General features: G+C 42.7%; 1 protein-coding gene across 1 annotated transcript; it reads left to right on the top strand.

The window, feature by feature from the left end:
* Positions 1–738: 738 nt before the first annotated feature.
* On the top strand, positions 739–27,033 carry LOC110529572 (cAMP-dependent protein kinase inhibitor beta). The gene is made up of 3 exons (XM_021611910.2): positions 739–1,048; positions 24,324–24,483; positions 26,178–27,033. Exons 2-3 carry the CDS (start codon positions 24,351–24,353, stop codon positions 26,264–26,266), a joined length of 222 nt encoding a protein of 73 aa, XP_021467585.1. The 5' UTR covers positions 739–1,048; positions 24,324–24,350; the 3' UTR covers positions 26,267–27,033.

Genomic DNA, 27,033 nt, shown 5'->3' with positions numbered 1-27,033 from the left:
CAGCTTTAAGTGGGAGAACTTGCACAATTGGTGGCTGACTAAATACTTTCTTGCCCCACACACACACATACATACATATATATATATAAAACACAGGGCTGTAACCCAAACAAAGAGTGAGATGTAAACCTCTAATAAATACATGGGACGAGACACGTAATAACACTAGTACACACAAGCCAATACAACAGAGCACAGGTACTCACAACACCAACAGAAATGGAACAACAATCAACATGAACAGAGGGCACATATATACACATACTAATCAGGGGGAATGGGAACCAGGTGTGATTAATGAGACAATACAGTCCAGGGTTGGTGGTAATGATCCAGTTCAGTGATGCCTAGAAGGCTGGTGATATAGACCTCAGGAGCTGGTGAACAGAGTGTCAACATCAGTTCCGGAGGAATCCGTGACAATACAGAGTACTGGTGACTCCTTACTCCCCCACTTCATTCACTGCAATGCAATACACGGTATATGGGATACTTTTTGGGTTGTAGAGAAAATACTTTTCTACTTGTCTCAGCTAAATTGGGGTGGGAAATACTCAGTAGTTCCTCTACTAACCAAATATGTGTAGTTTGGGAAGGGGACTGTGTCATACATATCCAGCAGCACTTCGTTCTCCACCAGCTCCATAGCCCAATGCAATACACTGTAATAGACTGGACATGGGATACAGAGAGAGAACTTTACTATCTGTCTCAGATAAAGTGGTGTGGGAAATACTCAGTAGAGTCTCTACTAGCCATAACATTGCTTTTATTTGGAAGGTTTCTTCATTTCCGAAAGAACGTGACGTCATCATTTGTGCTGCTGGTAGAATACTAGTTCTGGGTGATAAAAAAAATATCGTTCTGTGTGATGTCACCGCGGCGGAGATAGTTATCCTCGCACTTAAATAAAGAGAGTAGAGGAAATCACGATGAGGGCAGACTGTGTGCACCGAGTCCTTTCCATGGGTTGTCGATGGTGAAATATCTATTTCGTTGGAGCGCAAATAAATAACATTCTCGTAACAATCATTGTTCTACACATTGGGTAAGTAGGTGTCACAATATATCTTATTTTGGCAGGTTTCTCGTCGTCAGGTTGTTGCCAAATGCCGACAAGTAGCCTACAATCTGCTGTAGCCTAATTTATGGGCAAGTTATAGGCTACAGCAGATTGTAGGCTACTACAAGTTTTTAATTCAGCTGGTTATTATTGTCATTGCTTGCTGTTGAAACATGCAACCAGAAAAGGTTGGTCATGTAAATTCAACGCATGACCATGCCGTATGCAATGTCATGCATAAAGGCTACAATGCACAGAGATGTGTGAGAGCAACCTTTTTGTCAATTGATGGATCCGTTGCACATGTATTCATGCATTGTTATGGAAAAAAACATGTATGTGATGCAGAAGAATATCAACGAATATCAGTCATACATATGCCACTTGGGATTGATTGATTATCAGGATCATTAAAAGGCATATGCTATTATTTGATCATAAATGCGTTTTATTTGAATGACACATCCTCCTCTCCTGTCTTCCCCAATGACGTTTGCCTTTGATGGATATTGAATACTTGAAAACCCTGCATACCTATCTCAAACAATGGTCTGTCCCTCTGTCTACCTGTCTGTCTGCCTGGCTGATTTTCTTTAATGCAATAAATAGCTTATTTCAATGACCTGACTGCAGTGCAATCACAAGGAACAAACATGATCATATTAATCAATGTTTCCTTATAACTTTTGTTGATATTCTCCTGCTGATTAAATAAAGCATGGTCGTATAAACATGGGTCTTGTCTATTGAATGAGCTGTTTACGATGAATGTGAGTCAGCCAGCAGCTTTCTTATCACACAATTCAACCCCATGGTTTAAAATAGTGTTTGGCCATCATGCATCATGCAGTAAGATGATGTAGTTATGGTGACCTCCAAGCACTAGGTTTATTATTGGTTGCAGCATGCATTTCATGCCAGTGCTCTGACTCTCTAACTCCTGCTGATTAGAGGGTAAGCACCATGTTATTCCCTCCACACCCACCATCAACACATCTACTGTACCAGTCAACACCTGCCCTGAGAGACCACATGCTTGGAAGAATAATAAGCCAGCCCGGGGAAATGTGTTGATTATGATATGGAGAAAGAAGAGATTGCAGACACATTTTAATCTTAAATCTGTCGACTGCCTACTCTAGTCTTTAGAATCCTGTGTAACGTAATTTCCAGACCCTCTCATACAATCTGTCTGACCTTCTCCACCATCAAATCAAATCAAATGTTATTGGTCACATACACATGGTTAGCAGATATTAATGCGAGTGTAGCGAAATGCTTGTGCTTCTAGTTCCGACTGCAGTAATCTCTAACAAGTAATCTAATAATTTCACAACAACTACCTTATGCACACAAGTGTAAAGGAATGAATAAGAATATGTACATATAAATATATGGATGAGCGATGGCTGAATGGCCGAACGGCATAGGCAAGATGCAGTAGATGGTATAGAGTACAGTATACATGTGAGATGAGTAATGTAGAGTATGTAAACATTATATAAAGTGGCATTGTTTAAAGTGACTAGTGATACATTTATTATAAAGCAATTTTTTATTATTAAAGTGGCTCGAGATTTGAGTCAGTATGTTGGCAGCAGCCACTCAATGTTAGTGATGGCTGTTTAACAGTCTGATGGCCTTGAGATAGAAGCTGTTTTTCAGTCTCTCGGTCCCAGCTTTGAAGTGACTATGCATATATGATAAACAGAGAGTAGCAGCAGCGTAAAAGAGGGGTTGGAGGGGGGAGGCACACAATGCAAATAGTCCGGGTAGCCATTTGATTACCTGTTCAGGAGTCTTATGGCTTGGGGGTAAGAAATGTTGAGAAGCCTTTTTGTCCTAGACTTGGCACTCCGGTACCGCTTGCCATGTGGTACTAGAGAGAACAGTCTATGACTGGGGTGGCTGGGGTCTTTGACAATTTTTAGGGCCTTCCTCTGACACCGCCTGGTGTAGAGGTCCTGGATGGCAGGCAGCTTAGCCCCAGTGATGTACTGGGCCGTACGCACTACCCTCTGTAGTGCCTTGCGGTCAGAGGCTGAGCAATTGCCGTACAAGGCAGTGATGCAACCAGTGCTCTCGATGTTGCAGATGTAGAACATTTTGAGGATCTCAGGACCCATGCCAAATCTTTTTAGTTTCCTGAGGGGGAATAGGCTTTGTCGTAGGTTGTTATTCTGGCACCACCCGGCCAGGTCTCTGACCTCCCTATAGGCTGTCTCGTCGTTGTCGGTGATCAGGCCTACCACCGTTGTGTTGTCTGCAAACTTAATGATGGTGTTGGAGTTGTGCCTGGCCATGCAGTCATGGGTGAACAGGGAGTACAGGAGGGGACTGAGCACGCACCCCTTGGGAGCTCCCGTGTTGAGGATCAGCATGGCAGATGTGTTGCGACCTACCCCCAACACCTGGGGGCGGCCCTTCAGGAAGTCCAGGATCCAGTTGCAGAGGGAGGTGTTTAGTCCCAGGATCCTTAGCTTAGTGATGAGCTTTGAGGGTACTATGGTACTGAGCTGTAGTCAATGAATAGCATTCTCACATAAGAGTTCCCTTTGTCCAGGTGGGAAAGGGCAGTGTGGAGTGCAATAGAGTGCATCATCTGTGGATCTGTTTGGCAGGTATGCAAATTGGAGTGGGTCTAGGGTTTCTGGGATAATGGTGTTGATGTGAGCCATTACCAACCTTTCAAAGCACTTCATGGCTACTGACGTGAGTGCTACGGGTCTGTAGTCATTTAGGCAGGTTGCCTTTGTGTTCTTGGGCACAGGGACTATGGTGGTCTGCTTGAAATGTGTTGGTATTACAGACTCAATCAGGAACATGTTGAAAATGTCAGTGAAGACACCTGCCAGTTGGTCAGCACATGCCTGGAGCATACATCCTGGTAATCCGTCTGGCCCCGCAGCCTTGTGTATGCTGACCTGTTTAAAGGTCTTACTCACGTTGGCTACGGCGAGCGTGATCACACAGTCGTCCGGAACAGCTGATGCTCTCATGCATGCCTCAGTGTTGCTTGCCTCGAAGTGAGCATAGAAGTGATTTAGCTCGTCTGGTAGGCTCGTGTCACTGAGCAGCTCGGGGTTGTGCTTCCTTTGTAGTCTGTAATAGTTTGCAAGCCCTGCCACATAAGACGAGCATCGTACCTGGTGTAGTATGATTCAATCTTAGCTGTGTATTGTCGCTTTGCCTGTTTGATGGTTCGTCGGAGGCCATAGCAGGATTTCTTGTAAGCTTCCAGGTTAGAGTCCCGCACCTTGAAAGTGGCAGGTCTACCGCTTTTAAGGTGCGGGATATGTCCGTAAACACACCAGCCAGCTGGTCTGCGCATGCTCTGAGGACGGGGCTAGGGATGCCGTCTGGGCTGGCAGCCATGCGAGGATTAACACGTTGAAATATTTTACTCACGTTGGCTGCGGTGAAGGAGAGCCCGCAGGTTTTGGTAGCGGGCCGTGTCAGTGGCACTGTATTGTCCTCAAAGCGAGCAAAGAAGTTGTTTAGTTTGTCTGGGAGCAAGACGTCGGTGTCCGCGACGGGTCTGGTTTTCTCTTTGTAATCCGTGATTGACTGTAGACCCTGCCACATACGTCTCGTGTCTGAGCCGTTGAATTGTGACTCTACTTTGTCTCTATACTGACGCTTAGCTTGTTTGATTGCCTTGCGGAGGAAATAGCTACACTGTTTGTATTCGTTCATGTTTCCGGTCACCTTGCCATGATTAAAAGCAGTGGTTTGTGCTTTCAGTTTTGCGCGAATGCTGCCATCAATCCACGGATTCTGGTTGGGGAAGGTTTTAATAGTCACAATGGGTACAACATCACCGATACACTTGCTAATAAACTCGCTCACCGAATCAGCATATTACATCAATGTTGTTGTCCCAGTCCACGTGATCGAAGCAATCTTGAAGTGTGGAATCAGATTGGTCGGACCAGCGTTGAACAGACCTGAGCACTGGCGCTTCCTGTTTTAGTTTCTGCCTATAGGCTGGGAGTAACAAAATGGAGTCGTGGTTAGATTTTCAGAATTTTGCAAGCCCAGGTTTGCGCATTCGATATGCTGATAAAATTTAGGGATTTTTTTGTTTTCAGATTAGCCTTGTTAAAATCCCCAGCTACAATAAATGCCGCCTCAGGATATGTGGTTTCCAGTTTACATAGAGTCCAATGAAGTTCTTTCAGTGCCGTCGAGGTGTCTGCTTGGGGGGATATACACGGCTGTGATTATAATCGAAGAGAATTCTCTTGGTAGATATTGCTGTCGGCATTTGATTGTAAGGAATTCTAGGTCAGGTGAACAGAAGGACTTGAGTTCCTGTATGTTGTAATGACCACACCACGACTCATTAATCATAAGGCATACACCCCCACCCTCCTTCTTACTCTAGTCTTTAGAATCCTGTGTAACGTCATTTCCAGACCCTCTCGTACAATCTGTCTGACCTTCTCCACCATATTGTAGTGTGTCATTTTAACATTCAAACAGTGCCACTCAGCTTGGACCAGGCTGTTGTTGTCTACTGACTGCTGTATTTTCTAAAGAGGATACTAAAAGTAGAAATGAAATGTTGTTAACGCATATCCAGAGTGACGGATGAAGTTGCAGGGGACATAGTATTTACAACCCCTCTGCTTCCTCTTGGCAGCACTGACTCAAATAGACTCAGACGGGTGCCCCTTCACCTCACAACACTATGTCGTTATCATTATTCTCTGGAAATGTAAAGAGGAAGGTGAAGAACGCTGTTACCTTTTTATCGTTAGAGGTGGGGTTTGTCTGTCCCTAGCTGGCTTCTGCCTATAGGCTTATATTCATGCTAACTGGAGCTTGTCCGGTGTTAGATATGCAGTTATTACTATTCATTATTCAAGTGAACTAGTGTTATACATCATCTGCCAGCCTGTTACTCAGGATCTAAATGTCACAGTGGGTAATTCCAATATGGTCAATCGTGACTGTACTTTAAAAAAACATTCAGTTAATGAGCCTAGGAGGATCCAGGTGCGTCCCATTTGTATTATCCTCTTAATTGGCTGTGTTGATGACAGAGAACTACCAATGGTGTCTGCCTACTAGTATGTGTAATTACACACATGGGAATGAAAAGTGCAGTTTGGTATCACTTATTTTCCTGTTGTCACATTGTGTCGTGTCTACACAGTAATTGTTTTTCTCAGGCACGTCTGTTAAAACAAATGCGAAGAGAAACTGTGCCTGTTGTATCAAACAAATAAAGTGTAAGGTGTAACTAAATCAGTTTCATCAAGAGTGTTTGATCGAAGACACCCCTACCCGAAAGCCCCAGAGACCAACAAAGTCTTTTAAAGATGGTGTCTGAAGGGATTAGTCAGGTAAACACTGTCAATAGGTGAAATTTCAATTTGGACATCCTTAACTACCTGCGAGCTGCGACTCAGGAAATATTTTTTTGTAACAGTTGTAGCTCACTCTGTTTGAAGTCTTTTTTTTCATCATGTGTCATCAAGGCGCCTGTGATTGTCTTTGACAGTTTCTGTGCTGGTATTTCACTGGCAATGCCCCAGGAGGGATCCTTTTTCCCATCATTCCTCTCTTCTGCCTGGCTCTCTCTCAGCTCAGTCAGCAGCACAGTAATTGGCTCTTGTGAAACCGGCTCAGTTTTAGCACATAGCCAAGCATGCTCTCGCTCCTCTCACTGTTGAGTCAATAAAATTATCACAAATCAGTCCCTCTGTGGAAGACTAACAGGTCCTTGTGGGGGTGGGGGGGGTATGTATCAAAATCTATCACATTGGCATTCTGGACCACTCTGCCAGAGACAGAACAGCTTGCAGAGACTGCTGCTCACATATGTTCTCTCTGTGACAAATTGACAATAAGACTAAACTATGTATTGGATGTATAACTAATGCTTTATTCATACTATTGGGTCGCATTTTGCCCTTTTTAGCCCCTTAAACCTCTGGCATTTTGGTAATGAAAGGAGCCATGGGTTAGGTGGTTAAACAGCAAAACAATAAAATCCCATATTGTTGTGTTTATTTTGTGTACTGTAGTAGAGTGTTAAGGTCATCCCCCTGGATTAGGGTTTTGGAGTAATTCGATCTTTAGTGATTAGAGCTTCATTACACTGTTGTTGCCACGCTGGATTAGGATCCAAATGTGCCGATTGGCCCATCGACCCACTGTGAACCGCAGTATTCCTCAGAAGTTCCTACCCTATGGGTATGTCCATGTTCATCTGCCTGTATCTAAGTCCCTTTGGGTCACCAGCTGCCAGTTTGTCACTGACGAGAACAGTGGAGTACTATAATGTTGCAGTGCCAGTATTGCATGATACACATGCAGGAACCCGATGAGTGCACTTAGCTCTCACTGGTAGTGCCCACAATTATGCTACTCTAGTCTACACAGTGCAGTGGTGCATCCCAAAACAAGTCATTTTAAGACCACAACACAGGTTGCGTTCCTTGTTCCTAGGGCCACAGTTGGTAATCCATACCAGACATTGATTGTCTTTAAAACACAGATAAACTACGTTGTAAGTCTGATTATTACCATACATATCATTCACTTAGCACACACAATGCCGGGTGAAGAGCCCCACAGACACACAGCTCTGTGGCCTAATCCTTATCTTTATCCAGCCTTGTGTAAAGTCTGAGTTTTGGGCCAATAAAACAACCCGGATCGTGTTATCTTAAATCACTGGATTTGAACTGAGTTATCACAGAGGCTAAAAATAAACCACTAGCAATCTAGGCTGTACTCGTCGCTCTGCTTTATATCCTATGTTACACTCTGAAAATAAATCTGCGGTTGAACAAGACACTGTATGAGGAATAACAAATATGAGACAGACCGCCTAGCTGTCATCGTTTGGCCACAACTGACCGCACAACTGCCTGGTAAACTCTTCAACAAGGAGGATGTTTTTTTCTAGACTGCCCTATGTGATTTGCTGAAATGGCACTCTCATTTCCTGCTATCTGTGACACATATGGGCCGATATAAAGACTGTGTGTCACGACTGCTGCCGAAGTCGTTGCCTCTCCTTGTTCGGGCGGTGCTCGGCGTTCGACGTCACCGGTCTTCTAGCCATCATTGATCCTTTTTTCATTTTCCATTGGTTTTGTCTTGTCTTCCCATACACCTGTTTTCAATCCCATTCATTACCTGTTGTGTATTTAACCCTCTGTTTCCCCTCATGTCTTTGTCAGAGATTGTTTTATTGTCAGTGTAGTGTGATTGTTGTATAGGTGTGCGTCGGGTCCTTGTACCCATGTTTATGTACATTTAGTGTTATGGAGCATACTCCGTGGACTTTATTAAAAGACTCCATTTTACACTCCATTTGACTCTCCTGCGCCTGACTTCCCTGCCACCTATTACATCTACGTATGACACTGTGTCTTTAAAGACTGTAAAGTGTGGCATTCACAAAGTGTTTGTTATCAACCTCTGGCAAAAATTCTCTCTGATGTGAAGAAACAAATGATTTATTAAAGCCCATGATAATTAAAATAGATGATTGTTTCTCCTTCCATGTGTAATACACCTTGTTAATCTGGATTGTTTTAAACATAATTTCTGTGGAAATTGGAAAGAGAAGTATTGATTGACTGATTATGAATGAGGGTCTGTAGGCCTACTACAAATGTACTATTTCACATGAGGCCAAATAGATACACTACATGGCCAAAAGTATGAGGACATCTGCTCGTCGAACATCTAATTCCAAAATCATGGGCATTAATATGGAGTTGGTCCCCCCTTTGCTGCTATAACAGCCTCCACTCTCCTGGGAAAGTTTTCCACTAGATGTTGAAACAGTGCTGCAGGGACCATTCAGCCACAAGAGCATTAGTGAGGTCTGGGACTTATGTTGGATGATTAGGCCTGGCTCACAGTCGACATTCCAATTCATCCCAAAGAGGTGTTTGATGGTAGAGGTCATGGCTCTGTGCAGGCCAGTCAATGTCTTCCACTCCGATCTCGACAAATCATTTCTGTATGGACCTCGCTTTGTGCACAGGACATTGTCATGCTGAAACAGGAAAGGGCCTTCCTGTTGCCACAAAGTTGGAAGCACAGAATCATCTAGAATGTTATTGTATGCTGTAGCATTAAGATTCCCCTTCACTGGAACTAAGAGGTATAGCACGAACCATGAAAAACAGCCCCAGACCATTTTTCCTTCTCCAACAAACTTTACAGTTGGCACTATGCATTGGGGCAGGTAGCGTTCTCCTGGCATCCGTCAAACTCAGATTCATCTGTCAGATGGTGAAGCGAGATACATCACTCCAGAGAACTCGTTTCGACTGCTCCAAAGTCCAATGGCGGCGAGCTTTCGACCACTCCAGACGACATTTGGCATTGTGCATGGTGATCTTAGGCTTGTGTGCCGCTGCTCGGCCATGAAAACCCATTTCATGATGCCCCGATGAACAGTTATTGTGCTGACGTTGCTTCCAGAGGCAGTTTGGAACTCAGTGGTGCAACAGGACAGACGATTTTTACACGCTGCGCGCTTCAGCACCCAGCGGCCCCGTTCTGTGAGCTTTTGTGGCCTATTTTGAAAGTCACTAAGCTCTTCAGTAAGTCCATTCTACTGTCAATGTTTGTCTATGGAGATTGTATGGCTGTATGCTCAATTATATACACCTGTCAGCAACAGGTGTGGCTGAAACAGGCAAATTCACTAATTTGAAGGGGTGTCCACATACTTTTGGTCATGAAGTGTAGGTGAATCACTATGACTCTTTGTAGTGAATGCCTGTGCATGTGTGTAAATATACACAGTACAATATATGAACATTTCCTTCAAATATGCTTATATCATTAATTATTCAATTGTATTCACTCTTGCATGAGCAAAAAGAGCTGTTTTCCATTCATAGGGTCACTGTCAGTCAGAGCACTTAATGGTGAGGCCATCATAGACCTGCCAGAGAGAGGAGTTACAGTGATGGGGTGGGTGCATGCCTCTTCTGGCAGGTGTGTGTAATGAATTGGCTTTCAGGTGCATTTTCTCTCTCTGAGTCTTGCTCTCCCAAACATTAAACTCCTCATAAATCTTCCCAAGGTGATTTTTCAACAAGGCGTGGAGGGAGACGGCCTTCTCAAAGTCACAGGCTGCTTCCTGAGGGAGAGGTACATAACTTTTAAGCTACCCTTGGCAACACGATGGGTCACAGCTTCAACCAGCATCTAAGATATGCATTAATTGTAATTATAAACTGGGTGGTTCGAGCCCTGAATGCTGATTGGCTGAAAGCCGTGGTATATCAGACCGTATACCATGGGTATGACAAAACATGTATTTTTTCAGCTCTAATTACGTTGATAACCAGTTTATAATAGCAATAAGGGGTTTGTGATATATGGCCAATATACCATGGTTAAGGGCTGTGTCCTACACTCCATGTGTAGGACGTGCATAAGATCAGCCCTTAGCAATGATATATTGGCTACGTTGAAACCTAAACAACCTTAGGGGAATGTTCTGTGGTGGTTGTTACAGATGTCGTGCACAACATTTTAGTGGATGTTAGGAGAACGTTCCAAGGATATTTAATTTAAAACATTTCCTGGGAAAAAAACATGATTTGAATGAATGTTTTTGAGATGTCATCATCCTAATGTCAGATAACACCATAACTAAATATTAATGGGAATGTTAGCTTATGTCCTGGGAATGTTCCCGGTTTGCTGGGAACATACTGTTTGGTGTGAGAGGAATGTTAATTGCTGATTTTTGGTTAGGGTATTTATACATTTTGTGGGACTATTTTAGGCATCCAGAAGATTTTATAGATAGAACGACAAAATGCATTTTGTTTCTGCAAATGCTCAACGTCAATAAGATATCAATGTGTTGTATATTTTCTATAAATTGCAAATTTAGCCACGTGCAGCTGTTTTCAAAAGCTCTTTTGGTTGTGGAGTCTTATTTCAAAAGCAAATACTGGCTTTCTTCACTTCAAAGCACATAAGAAGATATCCAATTGACTATCCAGTTCAAAGGATTTTTAGTAAAGCCTGGAGGGATTTGCTTTGACCAGTGCTTTCAGTGTGGGTAACCATTTTATGTGTGCTATCAGGAAGAGAACTGAATATGAAGGTGAATATGACAATGTTTTGGTCTGCATGGGAAACAACCCTATCTGTTTATTGCATTATTACGTTGCATTTTCCCTTCTATGGATGTTTTATGTGATGTTCTGATTACAGTATTTTAGTGGTTATGAATGATGAGTTATATCATTATAGCTGATTGTATTTGCTAGCTGTCTGAATTACTGGTGATTATAATCAGTCCTGATTAAGATATACTGTACGTCTGGCTTGGTCTGCGTTAGTGAGTCACATCTTCAAAACTGAAGGAAAGCAAGATGCCACCTTCGATTTAGTCATCTACATTGTCTGAATAGGTGATAGCCTTCAACATGGCAATCGGTTTTAATAGCTTACATTATCTACTATGAATCATGGTGTGAGTCAACACAATATACATGTGTGGTAGGCATGTTATGACTGAAGGTTTCATATCATTACTGAAAAGATGTTGTGGTTCACTTAGATGGTGCATGACTTCTATTCCTGATCTGCTCTGTGAAATCCATGGTAGCAATCCAGAGATGGGATTTGGGGAAGAGGGACAGTGTCTCCCAAAACACTGCTGGATCCCACAGATTCACTTTGGCATCTCCTGCCATTGAAACATCACTTCAACAGCACAGCCCATGCAGTCTTCTTGTGCACCATGATCATATGTGCATCCCAAATGGCACCCTGGAGTTCTCCAAATTAGAAATCGACCGATTATGATTTTCTAATGCCGATACCGATACCGATTATTGGAGGACCAAAAAAGCCGATACCGATTAATCGGACGATTTTTATATATATTTGTAATAATGAAAATACAACAATACTGAACGAACAATGAACCCTTTTATTTTAACTTAATGTAATACCTAAATAAAATCTATTTAGTCTCAAATAAATAATGAAAGTTTGAGTTTGGTTTAAATAATGCAAAAACACAGTGTTGGAGAAGAAAGTAAAAGTGCAATATGTGCCATGTAAAAAAGCTAACGTTTAAGTTCCTTGCTCAGAACATGAGAACATATGAAAGCTGGTGGTTCAATATTCCCAGTTCTTCAATATTCCCAGTTAAGAAGTTTTAGGTTGTAGTTATTCTAGGAATTATGACGCGTCAACTATTTCTCTCTATACCATTTGTATTTCATATACCTTTGACTATTTGATGTTCTTATAAGCACTTTAGTATTGCCAGCCTAATCTCGGGAGTTGATAGCCTTGAAGTCATAAACAGCGCTGTGCATCAAGCATTGCTAAGAGCTGCTCGCAAATGCAGTAAAGTTCTGTTTGAATGAATGCTTACAAGCCTGCTGCTGCCTACCCACCGCTCAGTCAGACTGTTCTATCAAATATCAGATCATAGACTTAATTATGATAAACACACAGAAATATGAGCCTTTGGTCATTAATATGGTCAAATCTGGAAACGATCATTTCGAAAACAAAATGTTTATTCTTTCAGTGAAATACGGAACCATTCCTTTTTGTCGGGTGGCAACCCTAAGTCTAAATATTGCTGTTACATTGCACATTACGGTCTTTGTTAGGAAGAAACACAGTTCGAAACGAGCCAGGCAGGACCAAACTGTTGCATATACCCTGACTCAGCTTGTACTGAACGCAAGAGAAGTGACACAATTTCCCTAGTTAATATTGTTCATAAGTTTAATGCTAGCTAGCAACTTACCTTGACTCATTGCAGCCGCAAGGTCCTTTTGACGCTGTACTCGCGTAACAGGTGGTCAGCCTGCCGCGCAGTTTTCTTGTGGATTGCAATGTAATTGACCATAATCGGCGTCCAAAAAGACCGGTTACCTATTGTTATGAAAACTTGAAATCATCCCTAATTACTCGGCCATGCCGATTAATCGGTCGATCTCTACTCCAAATGGCACCCTAGATCTCTCCAAAAGGCACCCTAGAGCCCTCCAAATGGCACCATAGAGCCCTCCAAATGGCACCCTAGAGCCCTCCAAATGGCACCCTAGAGCCCTCTAAATGGCACCCTAGAGCCCTCCAAATGGTACCCTAGAGCTCTCCAAATGGCACCCTAGAGCTCTCCAAATGGCACCATAGAGTCCTCCAAATGGCACCCTAGAGCCCTCCACATGGCACCCTAGAGCCCTCCAAATGGCACCCTAGAGTCCTCCAAATGGCACCCTATAGCCCTCCAAATGGCACCCTAGAGCCCTCCAAAAGGCACCATAGAGCCCTCCAAATGGCACCCTAGAGCTCTCCAAATGGCACCCTAGAGTCCTCTAAATAGCACCCTAGAGCCCTCGAAATGGCACCCTAGAGCCCTCCAAATGGCACCCTAGAGTCCTCCAAATGGCACCCTATAGCCCTCCAAATGGCACCCTAGAGCCCTCCAAAAGGCACCATAGAGCCCTCCAAATGGCACCCTAGAGCTCTCCAAATGGCACCCTAGAGCTCTCCAAATGGCACCCTAGAGTCCTCTAAATAGCACCCTAGAGCCCTCCAAATGGCACCCTAGAACTCTCCAAATGGCACCCTAGAGCCCTATGGTTCTAGGGCTCTATCAATCAGGCTTAGGAATCTCTCCATTGGAAGTACGCTGGAGCCTTACTCAGTGACTTTTGAGTGCACTGAAGTCACTTGTTAGTTTGGTGCTCTGACATTTGAACAACCCTGGGAGGTGTATCCTCTAAAGCCCATTCAGCAGGAGGTCGCCTGTCCAAATATAGCCCTGTATTGAAGAGGAGAGCTCTCTTCTCTTTCTGGCTGCTATGTACTTAATTAGCCTCCCTATGTTTCAAAATATAGAGGTCACTTCGTAGGCTTTGTTTCAAATGACGTCTTTCCAAAGCAAAAGGACAAATAGCAGGAAAATGAGGTGGAGAAAAAAAATGAAATATTGTGGCCTCCCCCACTGGGATTTCTTTCTGAATAGAAGAGGTCCAATGAGCAGTGTAACATGATCAGATGGGCATCTTCTGTCAGAAGCCTTTATAGTAACACATGTAACGCTGAAATAACATTGTCTCTGCAAATATTGTACTGTTGTGATTAATTTAATTGCATGTTTTTGCAATATAATGTGTTTTCTTATCAGTTACATGAACAAGCATTACGCTCCTGCAACATTCAAAGAGATTTTCTCCATAAATGGCTGTTTATTAGCGTGTTTGTTTGTGTTGTATTTATGTTCTGCAGTGCCATTGTCAGAGGTTATCACAGTATTTTTCGGTTATGTTTGGCAGGCGTCCTCAGTGCCTTGGTGGGGTCTCTCTGTGGTGGCCATTTTATCTGACCGCTCACTCTGTCACATGCTGCCCTTTTGAACAGAGGGGTGCTGGGAAAAGTCTTTGAGCCCGCTGAGAGGGACACACCGAGAACGTGCTAGCCTTCCACCCTGTCACTCACAGCGGCGTCAACAGCTATCACTGGGTTGGATAAAGATCCCATAGGGGCAAGATAAAATACTATTGGATGGCCATCTCTCAGATATAAATAAGGCACTGTCTCTTGGAAGGCCATTTCTCTTTTTTGTAGTAGAGTATCTGGGATCTGGAAAATCATTGTTTTCAAGAATACCTCAGTGGATAATTCGATAATGGTGCCTGATCAATGACATAATGTTATGCTTTGCACTGCTATATGACAGGGTAACAGTGGGAGTAACAGTGGTAGTGGAGAGGCAGGCAGTTCCCTATGCTCTGTGAGCAGGACTCTTGTGTTTGTGTGTGGCTACAGTTATGAGAGGCCCTGGCCCACCAGGCCTTCCTGAATAATGAACAGTCAACAATGCTGCCATGTGACTTCATTCCTTGAAGTTTCCCTCTGAACACGGCTCATTATCGGACATTGGGAGCTCTCTCTTCTCTCAGTGGAGTGAAAGGAAGAGGGGGACCCAGGGACAGGGTCCTGATTGGGCCGTGGTGGAGGCGTCTCAAGCCTCTTCCTCTCTCCATGCAGCTCGTCCACTTATCTCTGTCACTTTAAGCCTCCTGGGAATCGGACATACGTATACTGTCGATTAAAAACGTATCACAACAATGGCCTTCATGACAGCTGGTTGAATGTAATTTATGGTGGACTATGCGCTAACAAATTGTATTTGTCACCTAGAGAGAAAATACTACAGAAGGTTCTATAAATAGTTGGTTGAAATAGCACTACGTTTCTTTATGAGTACATGCACATGTTGACACTGCACCCCGTGTCTCATCTGAGCTGTTGTAAAAGCTCCACTTTCCCTCACTTATCAATCCTCTTACCACAATGGAGAGCTTCTAAAAAGGTGCTATCTAGTATTTAAATGGTTAATTCAGCTGTCCCCAAAGAAGAACCCTTTGAAGAACCCTTTTTTGGTTCCAGGTAGAACTCTTTTGGTTCCAGGTAGACCCCTTTCCACAGAGGGTTCTACATGGAACCCAAATACTGTAAGTTCTACCTGGAACTTAAAAGGTTTCTACTATGGGGACAGCCGAAGAACCCTTTTGTAACCCTTTTTTCAAAGAGTGTGCGGATTAATAGGCATTGGGGCTATTGAAAGCTTGTTAAATTCTCCATAGAATAGGAGGCTATGAGGAGGATAAATGAACCTTGTGGCTGGCAGGGTGTGCAATGCTGGTGATGAGTGGTGGTGGATGTTTGAGCTTCAAGGTCAGCCTAGCCCAGAGTAATCAGCGATTTCACATGGCATGGTTCTCTTTCAAGCCATTGTCACTGAGTAAATTGGCTGGGGCGGCTTTGCGTGTTGTTTGCTGTGCTGACACAGGAGGAGGAGCTTCCATGGCCGTTACTCTTATCACACTCGGCCAAGCTGCTCTAGGTCATCACTCCACATTGGTCCCACCAGCACTGATGGACAGAGGGAGACTGTATTCTGTTTCAGCCTTTAGTTCAAGTGACACTAAAATGTTAAAGCTTTGATGACAAAGGTTGTGAGAGCAGACTACATGACATAGGAGCACAACATTGGTTTTATAAGTGTGTGTGTGGGGGGGGCATAATATATACACTACCAGTCAAAATTTTGGACACAACTACTCATTCCAGGGTTTTTATTTATTTTTACTATTTTCTACCATGTAGAATAATAGTGAAGACATCAAAACTATGACATAACACATGGAATCATGTAGTAACCAAAAAAGTGTTAAACAAATCCAAATATATTTTAGATTCTTCAAAGTAGCCACCCTTTGTCTTGATGACAGCTTGGCACACTCTTGGTATTCTCTCAACCAGCTTCATGAGGTGGACCTGGAATGCATTTCAATTAACAGGTGTGCCTTGTTAAAAGTTAATTTGTGGAACTTATTTCCTTCTTAATGCGTTTGAGCCAATCAGTTGTGTTGTGACAAGGTAGGAAAGGTATACCCAGAGTTACCTCTGCTGCAGAGGATGAGATCATTAGAGTTAACTGCACCTCAGATTGCAGCTCAAATAAATGTTTCTCAGAGTTGAAGTAGGGTTAGATGGGTTAGCCCAAGATGTTATCTTGGGCTAACCCAAGATGTTCAAATTTTCATAAATGACCAGCATGGTCAAATAATAGGTCTGGGACAGGTAACACGTCCAGTGAACAGGTCAGGATTCCATAGCCGCAGGCAGAAAAGTTGGAACTGGAGCAGCAGCACGGCCAGGTGGACTGGGGACAGCAAGGAGTCATCATGCCAGGTAGTCCTGGGGCATGGTCCTAGGGCTCAGGTCCTCCGAGAGAGAGAAAGAAAGAGAGAGAGAGAGAATTAGAGAGAGCATACTTAAATTCACACAGGACACCGGATAAGACAGGAGAAGTACAACAAAGACAGGAGAAGTATAACAAACTGACCCTAGCCCCTCGACACATAAACTCCCCTGCATAAATACTGGAGGCTGAGACAGGAGGGGTCAGGAGACACTGTGGCCCCATCCGATAATACCCCCGGACAGGGCCAAACAGGAAGGATATAACCCCACCCACTTTGCCAAAGCACAGCCCCCACACCACTAGAGGGATATCTTCAACCACCAACTTAACATCTTGAGACAAGGCCACAAATATCTCCGCCACGACACAACCCAAGGGGGGCGCCAACCCAGACATGAAGATCACATCAGTGACTCAACCCACTCAAGTGACGCACCCCTCCTAGGGACGGCATGAAAGAGCACCAATAAGCCAGTGACTCAGCCCCTGTAATAGGGTTAGGGGCAGAGAATCCCGGTGGAAAGAGGGGAACCAGCCAGGCAGAGACAGCAAGGGCGGTTCGTTGCTCCAGAGCCTTTCCGTTCACCTTCACATTCCTGGGCCAGACTACACTCAATCATATGACCCACTGAAGAGATGAGTCTTCAGTAAAGACTTAAAGGTTGAGACCGGGTTTGCGTTTCTTACATGGGTATGCAGACCATTCCATAAAAATGGAGCTCTATAGGAGAAAGCCTTGCCTCCAGCTGTTTGCTTAGAAATTCTAGGGACAATTAGGAGGCCTGCGTCTTGTGACCGTAGCGTACGTGTAGGTATGTACGGCAGGACCAAATCAGAGAGATAGGTAGGAGCAAGCCCATGTAATGCTTTGTAGGTTAGCAGTAGAACCTTGAAATCAGCCCTTGCCTTGACAGGAAGCCAGTGTAGGGAGGCTTGCACTGAAGTAATATGATCACATTTTTTGGTTCTAATCATGATTCTAGCAGCCGTATTTAGCACTAACTGAAGTTTATTTAGTGCTTTGTCCGGGTAGCCGGAAAGTAGAGCATTGCAGTAGTCTGACCTAGAAGTAACAAAAGCATGGATGAATTTTTCTGCATCATTTTTGGACAGAAAATGTTTTTTTTTTTTTTTGCAATGTTACGTAAATGAAAAAAAGCTGTCCTTGAAACAGTCTTGATATGTTCGTCAAAAGAGAGATCAGGGTCCAGAGTAACGCCGAGGTCCTTCACAGTTTTATTTGAGACGACTGTACAACCATTAAGATTAATTGTCCGATTCAACAGAAGATCTCTTTATTTCTTGGGACCTAGAACAAGCATCTCTGTTTTGTCCGAGTTTAAAAGTAGAAAGTTTGCAGCCATCCACTTCCTCATGTCTGAAACACAGGCTTCTAGCGAGGGCAATTTTGGGGCTTCACCATGTTTCATTGAAATGTACAGTAGTGTGTGTCATCCGCATAGCAGTGAAAGTTAACATTAAGTTTTCGAATGACATCCCCAAGAGGTAAAATATATAGTGAAAAGAATAGTGGTCCTAAAACGGAACCTTGAGGAACACCGAAATGTACAGTTGATTTGTCAGAGGACAAGCCATTCACAGAGACAAACTGATATCTTTCTGACAGATAAGATCTAAACCAGGCCAGAACTTGTCCGTGTAGACCAATTTGGGTTTCCAATCTCTCCAAAAGAATGTGGTAATCGATGGTATCAAAAGCAGCACTAAGGTCTAAGAGCACAAGGATACTAAAGGACACCAATAAGAAGAAGAGACTTGCTTGGGCCAAGAAACATCAGAAATGGACATTAGACCGGTGGAAATCTGTCCTTTGGTCTGATGAGGTCAGATTTGAGATTTTTGGTTCCAAGAGTATGTGAACGGTTCCAAGAGATTTTGGTTCAAAGAGTATGTGAACGGATTATCTCTGCATGTGTGGTTCCCACCGTGAAGTATGGAGGAGGAGGAGTGATGGTGTGGGGGTTTGGGGGTGCTTTGCTGGTGACACTGTCTGTGATTTATTCAGAATTCAAGGCACACTTAACCAGCACATTCTACCACAACATTCTGCAGCGTTACGCCATACCATCTGGTTTGCTCTTAGTGCATACTATCATTTGTTTTTCAACAGGACAATGGCCCAAACACACCTCCAGGCTGTGTAAGGGCTATTTGACCAAGAAGGAGAGTGGTGGAGTGCTGCATCAGATGACCTGGCCTCACGGTGACCTGACTTCACAATCACCTGACCTCAACCCAATTGAGATGGTTTGGGATGAGTTGGACCGCAGAGTGAAGGAAAAGCAGTCAACAAGTGCTCAACATATGTGGGAACTCCTTCAAGGCTGTTGGAAAAGCATTCCTCATTAAGCTGGTCGAGAGAATGCCAAGAGTGTGCAGAGCTGTCATCAGGGCAGAGGGTGGCTACTTTGAAGAATCTAAAATCTAAAATATATTTTGATTTGTTTAACACTTTTTTGGTTACTACATGATTCCATATGTGCTATTTCATAGTTTTGATGTCTTCACTATTATTCTACAATGTAGAAAATAGTCAAAATAAACAAAAACTCTTGAATGAGTAGGTGTGTCCAAACCTTTGACTGGTACTGTATAAAAGCCTTGATGTCCCTGAAATGGAAGACAGCTCTCTCTCTGTTGTTGACTAAAATAATTGCATGTTTTTTAGAGATATTCCACATTAATGTTTGCAGTTTGTAGCCTAACTGCTACATTTTTTTAAAGGTTATTGTCAAGATTGTCCATCTTTATCAAAATGTAGTTCTGGCCACCTTCGATGGAGAGATGTCAGTCATCTGGGCTGGGCTCAGTCAGTTTATTTGTCCAATATTTGTCCCTTCAATCACACCCCCCACTAATCATAGAAGATATTCATTGAACATTCCTAGAAATAGTCATGAACATTTCTCTCCATTAACAACTTCTTGGGGTCCTAGGTGGAACGTTGTTCAGTATTAGAAGGAGGTAAAATGATGTGCTGCTCCAATGTTATTTAGGATTAGTACAGATCAAGACTGGATTAGCAGTCTTTTTTTTTAGAGGGATTGTTATTAGGTCATGTCTGTGTTGAGGTTTTGATTTTCAAGATATTTGACTTACTTCTTTGCATACTTTCGAGGGGAATATGTTTGCTGATTAACTAGGATATGTTAGTCTTTAGTGGTCTAAACTGTGATCCTTTCTGATTGTGATAACATAAGCCTTTACACACCTACACCTTTCAACCCACATATGCACATGATGCTTTACAACGCCCTCCAGCAAGCTCAACCATACGGAGATAAGCTTGTGTTTCTAACAGCAATGGGCGGGCGATGTTCTCAGTCAAACACACACAAGCTGATGCCTCCCTCTTGCCTTCTGGCACTGGACTCTCTCTCTCATTGGCTGCTTGGCACAGGGGCCTGCTGGCGATGCACACAGCTCCTTTTATTCCAGTGGACATAGATGAGTGGAAGACTGCAAGGAGAAGAATGCCAACACCAGATCCTGCTGCTTCCACTCTGCGAGGGCACTGTGGGTTCCCCTGCTACCCAGAGCCTTCTGTTGTATGGACCCAAGTCCAAATACAGCAGTCTATCTGTAGTCACACACAGTTATGGATGCATGTGCTTAGCAGTGGGCCTTTAAACACACTCCGCAGAGCATCTCAGCACACACAGGGCCTTTAGGGCCACACTGCTTAACCAGCACAACATGTCTTCCAAAGCTGGCCACACATAAAGGAGAGGGAGCTATGAGGATTAGAGGGCCCATTTAAGAAGTGTTGTTCACCTAGTGAATGTTTACATAACACTAAGTCAAGACAATTACATTTTTGGTCTAAATGGCCCTGCTTGGCTCTGGCCCCTATTCTGACTAACGTCTCCCTTATTCCATCTTTCACCGGTGCCCCAGGTGTTATGCTGGAGCCCTGTTAATAATAGCGACAAATCTAATGCAAGAATTGCCTGTCTTGACTAAGGGGGGTTTGATTCAATTCTAAATGTTGTGACATCCAGCGAGTGCTTATCATCTACGGGACTGATACTCCCATTGGAGGTAATGCACCTTCTGTTGAATGATGACTAGTGTGTGTGTGTGTGTGTGTGTGTGTGTGTGTGTGTGTGTGTGTGTGTGTGTGTGTGTGTGTGTGTGTGTGTGTGTGTGTGTGTGTGTGTGTGTGTGTGTGTGTGTGTGTGTGTGTGTGTGTGACTGAGTGTAAGGATGTGAGTGTGTGCACGCAAATGTATGTGTGTGCATGCATGTGTGTGTGTTGTGTTCTTGGAGGTAGGATATGTTTTCTTTGTATGTGTGTGTGTTTCTTTGTGTGTGTGAGTGAGTGTAAGGATGTGAGTGTGTGCGCGCAAATGTATGTGTGTGCATGTGTGTGTGTTGTGTTCTTGGAGGTAGGATATGTTTTCTTTGTAAATGTATAGGGTGTCTAAATGTGTATAGTATTGTAGCGAATTCAAGGGGTAGACCCGACCGGGACTCGTACCCATGTCAAGCGACTGGCAATATTTATTTCTGGTATTAAAACCTATTTGTAATCCAATGAAAGATAGTGAATAGGCCAGGAGAGACTGTAATCCATTGAAAGATAGTGAATAGGCCAGGAGAGACTGTAATCCAATGAAAGATAGTGAATAGGCCAGGAGAGACTGTAATCCAATGAAAGATAGTGAATAGGCCAGGAGAGACTGTAATCCAATGAAACACAGTGAATGGGCCAGGAGAGACTGTAATCCAATGAAAGATAGTGAATAGGCCAGGAGAGACTGTAATCCAATGAAAGATGGTGAATAGGCCAGGAGAGACTGTAATCCAATGAAAGATAGTGAATAGGCCAGGAGAGACTGTAATCCAATGAAAGATAGTGAATAGGCCAGGAGAGACTGTAATCCAATGAAAGATAGTGAATATGCCAGGAGATTCTGTAATCCAATGAAACACAGTGAATGGGCCAGGAGAGACTGTAATCCAATGAAAGATAGTGAATAGGCCAGGAGAGACTGTAATCCAATGAAAGATAGTGAATAGGCCAGGAGATTCTGTAATCCAATGAAACACAGTGAATGGGCCAGGAGAGACTGGAATCCAATGAAAGATAGTGAATAGGCCAGGAGAGACTGTAATCCATTGAAAGAAGTGAATAGGCCAGGAGAAACTGTAATTAAAAGTCGGAATATGTTTTATTTTGCATTCATTTAGCAACAAGAGGGAATGTTTAACATGGAGAGTAGATTTATAATTTAGTCATTCAGTACTGTACTGCTGTGAAATGAGCCCCCTGCTGGTCAAATTGTATACTGCATAGCATATTATTTTGAGACTTACTGGTTGTCGGTCCATTACTACATGGGGTCCCATAATGTAAAACGCAAAGTTCTATATTTTAAGGGGAAATAGAGCTGCAGGAAAGGTTGCATAACACATGGTTAAATATTGATCACATGTGTACCAATGCCCCTGTAGTAATAAAGTAGTACCAATCAATAGTCATTAGGCCAAGGTAATGAAGGTCCTGGATATTTAGACTAGAGCTAAGGGACCAAATGTCCTTAGAGCAGGGTATTGAGGCAAGCAGTGCTCTTTTTGAAAGCACTATTGTCTGTTATAGTGCTCATATTATGGTTCAGTGTGTACCATACCGTACTGTACCAGGGTTGAGGAGAAATTCACTACATCTTCTAGTCTTTTTAAGAAACGTTTGTGTTGAAAATGCCTAACCACTTTCATAATCTATTTGCATACACTTCAAACAGACATACAGTACCAGTCAAAAGTTTGGACACCTAATCATCCCATGTTTTTTTTTTTTTTTTTTACTATTTTCCACATTGTAGAATAATAGTGAAGACGTCAAAACTATGAAATAACACATATGGAATCGTGTAGTAAATAAAAAAATGTTAAACAATTCAAAATAATTGTATATTTGAGATTCTTCAAAGTAGCCACCCTTTTCCCTTTCCCTTTGCCTTGATGGCAGCTTTGCACACTCTTGGTATTCTCTCAAACAGTTTCATGAGGTAGTCGTCTGGAATGCATTTCAATTAACAGGTGTGCCTTGTTAAAAATTATTTTGTGAAATGTATTTCCTTAATGCGTTTGAGCCAATCGGTTGTGTTGTGACAAGGTAGGGTTGGTATGCAGAAGATAGCCCTATCTGGTAAAAGACCAAGTCCATATTTTGGCAAGAACAGCTCATATAAGCAAAGAGAAACGACAGTCCATCATTACTTTAAGACATGAAGGGCAGTCAATGTGGACAATTTCAAGAACTTTGAAAGTTTATTCAAGTGCAGTCGCAAAAAAAAAACATCAAGCGCTGTGATGAAACTGGCTCTCATGAAGGACCGCCACAGGAAAGGAAGACTCACGAGTTACCTCTGCTGCAGAGGACAAGTTCACTAGAGTTAACTGTACTTCAGATTGCTGAAGAGTTCATGTAACAGACACATCTTGTTTTGTTGTCTCTTGGTGTCGTTCAGATAAGTCTTATTAGATGTTTTATTTTGAATTGAATTGAATATCTTGTGTTGTTCTTGTCTCCTACTGTTCTGTACTTTAATGTATTTGTATGGTGTATGTGGTCCCCAGGGAGACTAGCTGCTGCATGTGCTGTAGCTAATGGGGATTATAATAAACTAAACCATACCATTCCATATAGATTTAGTTAGAAGCATGAAACTTTCACAGTCAAAGAATTATGCACTGATTTCTTCTGATAATTATCATTAAAATAATAGGCCCATTACTGCTTATATGTACATGTGTCACGCCTGCTCCCGCTCCTCCCCCCCCTGGCGCTCGAGGGCGCCAGACTCCCTAGCATTGTGCACTCCTGCCACCATCATTACGCACACCTGCCTTTCCCCCATCACGTGCATCAGCGCTTATTGGACTCACCTGGACTCTATCACCTCTGTCATTACCTTCCCTATATATGTCTGGTTCCCTGCTCTGTTCCCTGCTTCAGCATTGATTGTCGTATGTCCTTGTTTACCCGTGTGCCGACGCTGTGCCTGTCTTGTTTCCTGTTTGTTCCTGATTAAATGTTGACTCCCCATACCTGCTTCTTATCTCCGGCATCGGTCCTTACAACATGTATGTGTTGCAGCATGCACAATACATTCATTACCTTTGTAATGTGCACAGAGATATTCTGTTGTGTTGTAATGTGTGACGGAAAGCTTGTGTAATGAGTTTCATAAACTGGGTGGGTCGAGCACTGAATGCTGATTGGCTGAAAGCCGTGGTATATCAGACCATATACCATGCGTATGACAATGCATTTATTTTTACTGCTCTAATTACTTTGGTAACCAGTCTACAATAGCAATAAGGCACGTTGAGGGTTTGCGTCGTGCCTAAGAACAGCCCTTAGCCGTGCTATTTTGGCCATATACCACACCTCCTCGGGCCTTATTGCTTTAACATAGCACAGTGTTATCAACCAGGTACAATATGTTTAGACATAAATTCCACTTTGTTGTTGTGTTCCAGACTATGCTATGAGAACAGGGCCCAGCGATGACTGATGTGGAGCCTGTTGTCACTGATTTTGCAGCCACGGGGAGGACTGGCCGGAGGAACGCTGTACCCGATATCACTGGGGCAGGGCCTGCTGACCTGTCAGACAAACTAGCAGAGCTCTCTGTTGTAGGTGGGTAGTGAAATTTACTCTCAATTACATGCAGTACTTGATTGCAAAGTTTCTGCGATATTTACAATAATTGACATACGCCTACAGTACATGATTGCATGCTTTCACTCTGTTATGGATTAAGATGAATTGTACTTTGAATTGCAATTCAAAGTATTTTCATCTAAACATTTCAATTAGAATTTGAATCAGTTTATTTCAGAAGCAGTATTTTGTGAATATTAAAGATGGTACTGTGTCTGTTTTTTTAATCATAGAAGTACATGCAATTTTCCATAACAATACTTATCTGTATCTAGCCATTATAGAAAAAGTGTGGTGGAGCAACACTTAATAAAGCACTGTCATTAAAGAAACTCTTTACTCAGATAGTTGAGTGCTTTTGTGAGGCCCTGCCAGCCCATTACCCATCACCATTATCAAGTGTCTTGTCTGGACAGCCAGCTTTCCATTAATCTACCAGGGTTTAATGGGAAGGGCATCTGGACGTTAACAGAATGTAAAATTAACCACAGCTTTAACTTTTTAAATGGAAACAAATGAAAGAAACAGCCATCTTCCTCTATTAGTAATAGCGCAAAGGCAGTTTGGAAAGGGCTAACTATCTATCAGTGAGGGAAAGCCCAGGAAGTTTGGACTCCAGGAATAGTAGCTGCTGTCTTGGTTATATACTAAAGCCATTACTCATATTGCTTCATAGGTAGGAGGGGAAGTCATTGTTAGTTGGAGGCCTCTGTTTATGTATAACTCTTTTACTCAGCGTTGCTCCCTTTCACTTTGTGGCTGCAGTGTTACACCCTTCAACTATAACGACTGGTCCATTGAGCATTAATGTATGAGTCAATAACAAGATTATGCACACACATGGTTGCACTCATGCACAAACACACACACACACAGACAGACAGACAGACAGACAGACAGACAGACAGACAGACAGACAGACAGACAGACAGACAGACAGACAGACAGACAGACAGACAGACGCACACACAAACACACATGCACACACACACATTGAAACACAAACACACACAGAAACACAAACACACACAGAAACACAAACACACACAAGGGCTCAAATGGTCAAACAATAGCTTTTGTGAAATTCATCTCCTTCTGTTACTCACATTGGCCTTTTCATGACTTGATTTAAGCAGATTTAACCAACCAGCAGCACATACTGTAGATCCTAATGTTGTAGAGGGCATGAACCAGATATATCACAGTTGCGTGCAATTTGCAGTATAAATCCCCTATAAAAACCCTATAAAATACAGAAAGGAATTGTCTGTTAAGAAGCAGTCTGTGTTGGCTCATTTTCCCTGAAGACGGTCATCTCAATGATGGTGAAGGCTCTCTGTAGAGTAATTCACTTTGACAGTGTTCAAAACCGTATTAAAATGTTGAATATGAACAAAGCGGTTGAGTTGTGAGGATCTGTGTTAAGTTTAGTCTCTGTTGATATTCAAGGTGTCAGGTGCTGAGGTTGACAATCTCATATTCCCTTCATCTTGTGAATGCAAGATCCTGTATCTTCCATGTCTTACAAACAAACACAAAATAGGGGAAAGTATACGCTACAGTTTGGATTGTGAATGGAATGCAAACATTTTCAACTACATGGGCATTAAGTCATTTTCAAAGATGTGTTCCTGACTGAAATGATGAATGTTGCTCTGTGTGTTTCTCAGATGATGGAGGAGAAGGCGGAGAGTGCACGTCCTCTGGAAGCCCACCGAATTGCCCTATAGAGGGTGAGGAGAAGGCGGAGGGGACGTAATAGGGCCGTGGTCTCTGGCTAACTGACTACAAGAGAAGATAGAGAACAAGAGAGAGACTGGCTCTACTACGGCCCCTTCTCCTCAAACCAACCCCATTGACTAGACAACTGTAATCGTCATGCACTGTGCTATGCAATGTCAGGACACCTATGATGGAAACTTAAATATTTGGGTGGAAAAGGGAGAGCACTATAAAACAAGAAAAGGCTGTTTCTTTATAAGTTAAGGGGTTATTCGTTCAAGATTACCCATAATTTATTACATGTACAGAGAATGAAACTGCACTTATGTCCGGTTCATATTAGCATATGAAGTGAACTGGTGAAGTGGCATGACTGAAAAAGGCCGTTTTTATTTGAGCAAGAGGGACTTGTACATACTTTGCATACGGAGCTATTCCAATGAATGCATTTTTTCTCAGAATGTTAAAATGTAGTTGCAGGAATGTTTATATTTGCACAACAAAATAATAAACATTCCACTTGGTGATGTAAGTCAAATTTGTATCTTACATTTGTCGTTTATTAGAGCACTACAGTGCAACCTCTACTTTGTGTGTTTTTTACTGTTAGAATATGCATAGTTAACAACTGAGTTATTAGAAACCAAAAAAAGATATGTATTTTTGGGCAGTAAATAGTTTTACATTATAGTTGCCACCCATTAAAGATGCATTACAATGTCCACTCCAGCTAATAAACATAATGCTTTATATACGGCATTGTGGTAAATATTTTTCAGATGCTATAATAAAAAATAAAATAAA

Source organism: Oncorhynchus mykiss, chromosome 8, assembly GCF_013265735.2.
Source record: "Oncorhynchus mykiss isolate Arlee chromosome 8, USDA_OmykA_1.1, whole genome shotgun sequence".
Classification (NCBI taxonomy): Eukaryota; Metazoa; Chordata; class Actinopteri; order Salmoniformes; family Salmonidae; genus Oncorhynchus; species Oncorhynchus mykiss.
Note: the sequence above shows the minus strand (reverse complement) of the source record. Positions and strands in the feature narration are given on the sequence as shown.